We start from the raw sequence: 8,151 nt of genomic DNA, 5'->3' as shown, positions 1-8,151 counted from the left end.
AGCTTTTTTTCCAACCCCACTTTCATTTTTAGCTTCAGCCCTTTCTACTCTCCGCCCAGGGAACGCCAGCTCGGGGCGGTGGGCTGAGGAACCGGCTCCCTAGGGTTGGGGGGAAGTCCCCAGAGGGGCTGCCCCCAGGAACCCACCCAGGGAGGGGATGGAGAGGTGGCCAGGAGCATTAATTAGCACAGCTGGGATGAGCCACACATGGTAAGACTTTTGGCAACTTGCACCCCGAGGAGCTGTGGGTACCAGGTACCCCTTTTTTTCCCCCTCCTCATCTACACCACGTGCTCAGACACTGCTCTCACTTGGCTGCTGCCTGATGGTTATTTCAAATTCCTGGGGCTCCACTTACTCACCTGTCCCACCCTCAACGCTGGCCACAGAGAGGGAACAAGTAGGTTTTTCCTCTCTTACCCTTTGAAACAAACCAAAAAAAAAATATAAAAAAAACCACCCTGGCCAAAAACCATGATGCTGCTGAAAACATCTCCCCACCCCGGGGCAACCTCTGCAGCAGATCCAGGCTTTCGCCTTCTCTCGACAGGAAGCAGGACCCATCCACGTTTTCTTTGGGCTAAAAATTGGCTAAAATGAAGTTTAAAAAGAAAAGACTCCGACAGGAAAAATTGAAAAATTCAGTATCAAACAAAAAACTGTAGTGCAAGTTACGGTTAGAGCTCCAAAAACCAGTATTAACTTCAGGGTGTGTCACTGCCATCGTTAACACGTACAGGAGGTTTTCGGGTGGTCGGTTAACGCGCTGAGGCTGTTGTCTATTTAACTTAGTGTTAGGAAACTAGAACCACTGGGTCAGTCTGAGCAGGAAGCCAGGTTGGAATACAAAATTAATACCTGAGTATAAACGGTAAAATTTATTCCCCCTTTGATAAATCCCAAACAAACAGGTTTAGTGCCTCAATCCTACATCTCACGTGAGGTTTGGTCCCGTGCTGTCAGAGAGCGCTCGGTGCCGGTGCCGTTGGCAACAGAGGAGATTCCGGACACAAGAGCTCAACAGTCTTTCCCGTGGTGATTTTTTAATCCCTTAAGATTTTTCAATTAAAGTCTTCATTTTTCCTGTAGACTTCAGCATGTGCGGTCCGAACTGGGAAGGAAACCAGAAACATGGTCAGGTGGCTGTCAAGAGAAACCTGGAGTTCTATCGTTTAACAAATTAAAACCTTCCATTTTCCTAGCTTTGGAGAACTTGATGATCCTTAATCTCAAACGATGGACTGCAAACTTCAAATCCGGGAAGTATTTGGATTTGAGGGCTGGAGCACCTCTCCTATGAAGACAGGCTGAGGGAGCTGGGGTTGTTCAGCCTGGAGAAGAGGAGGCCCCGGGGAGACCTTATAGCGGCCTTTCAATATCTGAAGGGTGCCTATAGAAGAGCTGGAGGACTCTTTGCCAGGAAGGGTAATGATAGGACAAGGGGAAACGGTTTTAAATTGGAAGAAAAAAAGATTCAGATGAGATCTCAGGAAGAAATTTTTTACTATGAGGGTGGTGAGACCCTGGATGAGGTTGCCCAGAGAAGCTGTGGCTGCCCCATCCCTGGAGGGCTTCAAGGCCAGGCTGGATGGGGCTTGGAGCAACCTGGTCTGGTGGGAGGTGTCCCTGCCCATGGCAGGGGGGTTGGAACTCCATGATTTTTGAGGTTCCTTCCAACCCAAACCATTCTATGATTCTAAGTATGAAAAATCCACGTGTGAATGAAATATCACCAACTCCTGTTCTTTTTCCTAAAGCCTTGGAAATGCTGGGAAAAAGCGACTGATTTTTGGGGAACATCTACGAATTTAGTTACAAAGAACAGCCCGAACGTTACAGGAATACACCTCGGAGGTCTAAAGCAGGAGGCCAATCACTCACCATTAATAAGCTGAAATACTCAGAAATCCTGAGATTTGGAGCTCGGGAATCTTATTTTCCTCAGAATTGAATTCAGAGCGCAGCCAGCACTTAAGGTTTACGTGCATTTGTCACGGAATCACGGAATTGTCAGAGTTGGAGGGGACTTCTAGAGATCATCTGGGCCAACTCCCCTGCCAAAGCAGGGTTGCCCAGAGCACATCACTCAGGACAGCATCCAGGCAGGGCTTGAAGATCTCCAGAGAAGGCGACTCCACACCCTCCCTGGGCAGCCTCTGCCAGGGCTCTGGCACCCTCACCCCAAAGAAGTTCTTCCTCAGATTTGAGTGGAACTTCCCATGTTCCAGCTTGTGCCCGTTGCCCCTTGTCCTGTCACTGGGAACCACTGAAAAGAGTCCGGCTCCAACATCCTTCAACCCACCCTTTAGATACTTATAAATAAGGTCTCCCCTCAGCCTTCTCTTCTCCAGGCTAAAGAGCCCCAGGTCTCTCAGCCTTTCCTCATCAGGGAGATGCTCCAATCCCTCCATCATCTTTGTTGCCCTATGCTGGATTCTCTCCAGCAGTTCCCTGTCCCTCTTGAACTGAACCCAGAACTGGACGCAGGATTCTAGTTGTGGCCTCCCCAGTGCAGAGCAGAGGGGCAGAATGACCTCCCTCGACCTGCTGGCCACACTCTTCCCTACACAGCCCAGGATTCCAAACAGGATGTCCAAACTACTCTCTACTCTTCCTCTCTGGTGCTACAGCACAAGGCTCCCAGGATCACTCATGAACACAACTGAGCTCTACTGGCCTGGTGCTTAAGTGTATATTGCTAGAAACGTAAATATTTACTGCTTAAAAACCCCTCACCTCCAATTCAAATCAATCTGAAATAATACACTAGAAGCCACTAACTTATAACTAACTAACCTATAAAATCATCAAGTGCAACTGTTAATCATAGAATGGTTTGGGTTGGAAGGGACCTTAAAGATCATGGAGTTCCAACCCCCTGCCCTGGGCAGGGACACCTCCCACCAGACCAGGTTGCTCCAAGCCCCATCCAGCCTGGCCTTGAACCCCTCCAGGGATGGGGCAGCCACAGCTTCTCTGGGCAACCTCTTCCAGGGTCTCACCACCCTCACAGCAAAGAATTTCTTCCAAAGATCTCATCTAAATCTCCCCTCTTGCAGTTTAAATCCATTACCCCTCCTCCTATGGCTCCAATCCCTGATCCAGAGTCCCTCCCCATCTCTCCTGGAGCCCCTTTAGGGACTGGAAGGGGCTCTAAGGTCTCCCTGGAGCCTTCTCTTCTCCAGGCTGAACAACCCCAACTCTCTCAGCCTGTCTTCACAGCAGAGGGGCTCCAGCCCTTTGAGCATCTTCATGGCCTCCTCTGAACCCATTCCAGCAGGTCCATGTCCTTCCTGTCCTTCCAGTGTTAACCTGACACTGTCAAGACCACAACTAAACCATGTCCCTCAGCACCACATCTACCCATCTTTTAAATACCACCAGGGATGGCGATTCCACCAAGGGGCTCCAGCCCTTTGAGCATCTTCATGGCCTCCTCTGAACCCATTCCAGCAGGTCCATGTCCTTCCTGTCCTTCCAGTGTTAACCTGACACTGTCAAGACCACAACTAAACCATGTCCCTCAGCACCACATCTACCCATCTTTTAAATACCACCAGGGATGGCGATTCCACCATCCCTGGGCAGCCTGTTCTGATGCTTGATAACCCTTTCCATGAAGAGGTTTATTCCTAATATCCATCCATAATCCGATACTAAAATCCTGGCCCCTCAGCAGCACTTCAGAGGGTTTTGTGGAGGGGGATGCCAACAGGTATTGGCATTACGTTGGCAGAAGGACACACGTTGGTATTCACCACAACTACAACGTGGTCCCAGCGCGTGTTGGGCACCCCGACACTCACCAGCACCTCCGTCTTTGTCTTCGTTTCTGTCTTTGGAATCGCTTTCTCCACCTCACTTTGGCTGTCACTTCGGTATCGATACGCAAATTTCTTCTTGAGCGCTTCCGCTATCAACGCGGCGGGGTCTGCAGGATCAGCCACTTTGGATTTTGGACCTTCTGACGATCTGGAAAAAGAAAACGAGAAGCCTTAAAATCACCCAAAACAAAGCTTCGGTGGCCATAAACACTTCTGCGTCCTGTCTGCCAGATGTTACCTCAGCATCTGCCTCACCGTGAAATAGCCCCGAGTTACAATTATTAATGAAAATGTTCATACACTGATGTTTAATTATATTTATTACCTTTTCACTGAGCGCAGTTTCACGCTGTTCATGTCTTTGAGGATCTCGAGCATGTTTGGTATCTCAGGCTTCTTTGGCCCGTTTTCTGTCAGGTTCTGTCCAGAGTTCGTTTTTTTGTTTTTCCTTTCTCTGATGAGGTCGATGGCAGACGCGCTCTGCTGCGGGCCCGGGGGACTGAGCGGTGGAGGAGGAGGAGGAGGAGGTGGTGGTGGTGGTGGAGGTGCACCAGGGAGAGCAGCTGAAGCAACTGGACTTGACCCAACTACAAATAAAAGAGGCATTGCCCGTCAGTTTACTTGTAAATCTCTCTCTCAAATGCTCAGGTAAAAATAGTACTGGAGAAGCTTCACGTGCCTCCCCTCTGCCACCTTTAGATTATCACATAACTTCTCCATTCCAAAAACTTCTTCATTCCAAAAACACCTAACTGAGAAGCCACAAAAACATCCTTCTGGAAGAGAGAGAAGTGTTCTTTGGATTTCCAGCTCAAATTCTAAGGGTGTTCATGCCTTTGCTACTCTGGGTGGATGTCACACCATCTTTTAGTTGTGTCCTGCTTCTCATGTTACCAGCATTTCCTGGTAAGGAAAAGGTCTCCCTACAAGAGACCTTGGAGTCCTGGTGGACAACAGGATGACCGTGAGCCAGCAATGGGCCCTTGTGGACAAGAAGGCCAATGGCCTCATCAGGAAGACTGTGAGAGAGGTCAAGAGAGGTTATTGTGCTCCTCTACTCCAGGTGGAGTACTACGTCCAGTTCTGGGCTCCCCAGTTCCAGAAGGACAGGGAACTGCTGGAGAGGGGACAGCAGAGGCTACAAAGATGATGAGGGGCCTGGAGCATCTCTCTGACGAGGAAAGGCTGAGGGACTTGGGTCTGTTTAGTCTGGAGAAGGAAAGGCTGAGGGGGGATCTGATCAACACCTATAAATACTGAAAGGGTGGGTGTCAGGAGGATGGGGCCAGGCTTTTTTCAGTGGTGCCCAGGGACAGGACAAGAGGAAATGGGCACAAACTTGAACATAGGAAGTTCCACCTAAACATGAGGAGCAACTTCTTTCCTGTGAGGGTGGTAGAGCCCTGGCAGAGGCTGCCCAGGGAGGTGCTGGAGTCTCCTTCTCTGAAGACATTCAAACCCACCTGGACACGATCCTGTGGGACCTGCTCTGGGTGCCCCTGCTCTGGCAGGGGGTTGGACTGGGTGATCTCCAGAGGTCCCTTCCAACCCCACATCATTCTGCGATTCTGTGATTTCACTTCCAAGAGGCAGGTACTGAGCTGGAAATCACATACAATCTACCACGTGACCAATGTTTCTTCCTGCTTATCACAAATAACAAATTACCATCTAAGATTTTAAGAATTCAGAGCTCAAGTGGTGCTTCAAATGAACCTCTCTGAGGTTAAGGATTTTTAGGCCAGTAGATAGAGATTGTCACGATAATACTCATTTCAAGTTCCCTGGACTCTTTAGGTAAAAATCAAGTGATAACTTGACAAATGCATGAAGAAACCTCTGCTCAAATGCACTTTTAAAGATGTCACCAAAACCAGATCAAACCAGAGTTTCGAGGCTTGGAGTATAAAGCGTGTAAAGAAATGGATATAGATAATCCAGAGTCTACTCTGTCTACAGGTAGGCAACCACACAGTGTCATTGCCATATTCTACCAGAAGAGGGAGGTAAAGATGATAAAATCAAATCAAGATTTAATTTTCCTAATAAATAGGGGATAAAGGGAAATCGATGAAAAATAAGTTAATTATTTCACACACACCCCCCCCAATACAATTCAAAAGTGAAACCGTTTGATCCTTAAAACTATTGCATAAAACAGTTAAGGAAAAATAAAGTAATTGTGATGAGTTCACAGACTAAAGAGTACTTGAGGAATCAGAATATGATTTTATACACAAACAAAGGCAAAACTGTGCTTGTTAAGTGACCTTAGGAAAGAGTGAAAACCAAATGGTTGTCCTTTGTAGTGGACAAGGGCCATCTCCCAGTAATCCTTGGAGAGGGTAGACTCAGAAGTAGAAGGAAGGCAGATGTGAGGGAACAAGGGGAAAGAAGCTCAGGAAAAGAAGAATTATTCTGTTTGCTGCCAGAAAAACTGCACCACTTTTAGTTCCATCTGGACAACAGTCTGATCCCAGAGATGGTTCTAGTAAACAATCTCCTCTACTGTTACATATATCATAAACTGGAGATGTATATTACAAGATACAAAAGAGTAATCAGCATATTGCACGATTACTTCACATCATCAGAGAGCTTATTTAATTACTGGATGGGAAGACTTAATTTCTAACACTAACACTACATTCTTTTAGTTTGGTTTAAGCCATCATTTGCTCTGAAAGCTGTTTAATACTTCTTTACTCATCCCCAGATTTGGGATTCTGCCAGACTTTCACACAAAGACTTTTGGAACACTAGAAAATACAGAAAATCTGGCAGGTCCCTTGTCTTTGAGACCTATTGTGTATCCCTTGGTTAGTCCATCTACCAAACGAACCAAAACAACATGAAGAAGTCTTCAGGGTTGCAGTTTCCCACAAAAAACAATTTACTACATTATTATAGAATGGTTTGGGTTGGGAGGGACCTTAAAGGTCTTCAAGTTCCAACCCCCCTGCCATGGGCAGGGACACCTCCCACCAGACCAGGTTGCTTAAAGCCTCATAAAAGGGACAAATTCATTATTAACTAATTTTTGCTAAAAGTACAGCAAATTTAATACCTGCTGTCAGGTTCTGTTGCTCTTGCAAGATGACAATTTTGGCTATTTGTGCTCTTAAAGTGGCTAGTTCATTTTCTAGAGCGCTGATCTTCTGCAGAGCTTCTTCGTTTGCTATCGCTGTGCTCCTGGACACTTGTTCCTCTTCCAAGGGGCTTTGTAAGGACATCTGTCTGCATGGGGACCTTCCAGAATGATGGACGTCACCTGAAAGAGGCTGGGCTGTTTTCGACCAAACTTCCGACCTGTAACAAAATTAGCACAAGGTTATTTTTTTTAAAGGCTTTGTAATAGATAAAAACATAATGCAACATTCCATACAACTCAGGAATCCCAAGTTGAAGGCCTGACTTCAGAATTGTCTACAAAAATCACTTCCACCAAAACATTATAGAGATTAAAGAGCTTCACATCCCCAGGGAGACCTTAGAGCCCCTTCCAGTCCCTAAAGGAGCTCCAGGAGAGATGGGGAGGGACTCTGGATCAGGGAGTGGAGCGATAGGAAAAGGGGGAACAGTTCTAAACAGAAAGAGGGGAGATTTATATTAAATCTTGGGAAGAAATTCTTTGCTGTGAGGGTGGTGAGACCCTGGAAGAGGTTGCCCAGAGAAGCTGTGGCTGCCCCATCCCTGGAGGGGTTCAAGGCCAGGCTGGATGGGGCTTGGAGCAACCTGGTCTGGTGGGAGGTGTCCCTGCCCAGGGCAGGGGGTTGGAACTCGATGATCTTTAAGGTCCCTTCCAACTAATTTTATGATTTTATATCCCTGCCCATGGCAGGGGAGGTTGGACTAGATGACCTTTAAAGGTCCCTTCCAACCCAAACTATTCTACAAGTAGAACTGATAAGGATTAATAACAGCAGACATAAACATTATAACTGCAAAATATGGCCACATACTTAACTCCTCAATCTTCCTTAAGATTAATCTTCCTTAACCCCAAAACTTTTCAGGCAGGTCAGGTTTCTTTTATTTATTCAAACATGAGAACAAGCACAGTGGCTAGTGATGGGGCTTTTCAATCTGTGCAGAATGGCTCCATGCTAACATGGCTGAAAAACCACATCACTCTGGAGGCTACTCTACACAGCTCGCAGAAATTTGATCAAGCAGAAATTAATATTATCCAGGATGTGAAAATTTAGGTGTTATCCAGATAGGAACAGAGAGCAACTAAAGCTGAGAATAGAACAGGATGCTTCCTCAGCAGCCACCTCCCTGCTCTTCCTAAAGAAGTATGGGGGAAAGAGCCCCTAGTCATTTC

General features: G+C 46.9%; 1 protein-coding gene across 1 annotated transcript in view; it reads right to left on the bottom strand.

The window, feature by feature from the left end:
- Positions 1-863: 863 nt before the first annotated feature.
- MTFR1 (mitochondrial fission regulator 1) overlaps positions 864-8,151 on the bottom strand; it is a 38,751-nt gene continuing 31,463 nt past the window's right edge. The window contains exons 6-8 of the mRNA XM_014939664.1: positions 4,150-4,411; positions 3,807-3,972; positions 864-1,111 (exon numbers count right to left, since the gene is read on the bottom strand). Coding sequence (XP_014795150.1) covers positions 1,052-1,111; positions 3,807-3,972; positions 4,150-4,411 — 488 coding nt within the window. The 3' untranslated portion in view covers positions 864-1,051. The remainder of the gene's footprint in view (positions 1,112-3,806; positions 3,973-4,149; positions 4,412-8,151) is intronic.

The sequence above is a fragment of the Calidris pugnax genome, unplaced genomic scaffold (assembly GCF_001431845.1).
Source record: "Calidris pugnax isolate Ruff unplaced genomic scaffold, ASM143184v1 scaffold5, whole genome shotgun sequence".
Lineage (NCBI taxonomy): Eukaryota > Metazoa > Chordata > Aves > Charadriiformes > Scolopacidae > Calidris > Calidris pugnax.
The sequence above is the reverse complement of the archived record's forward strand: the minus strand, read 5'-3'. Positions and strand labels throughout refer to the sequence as shown.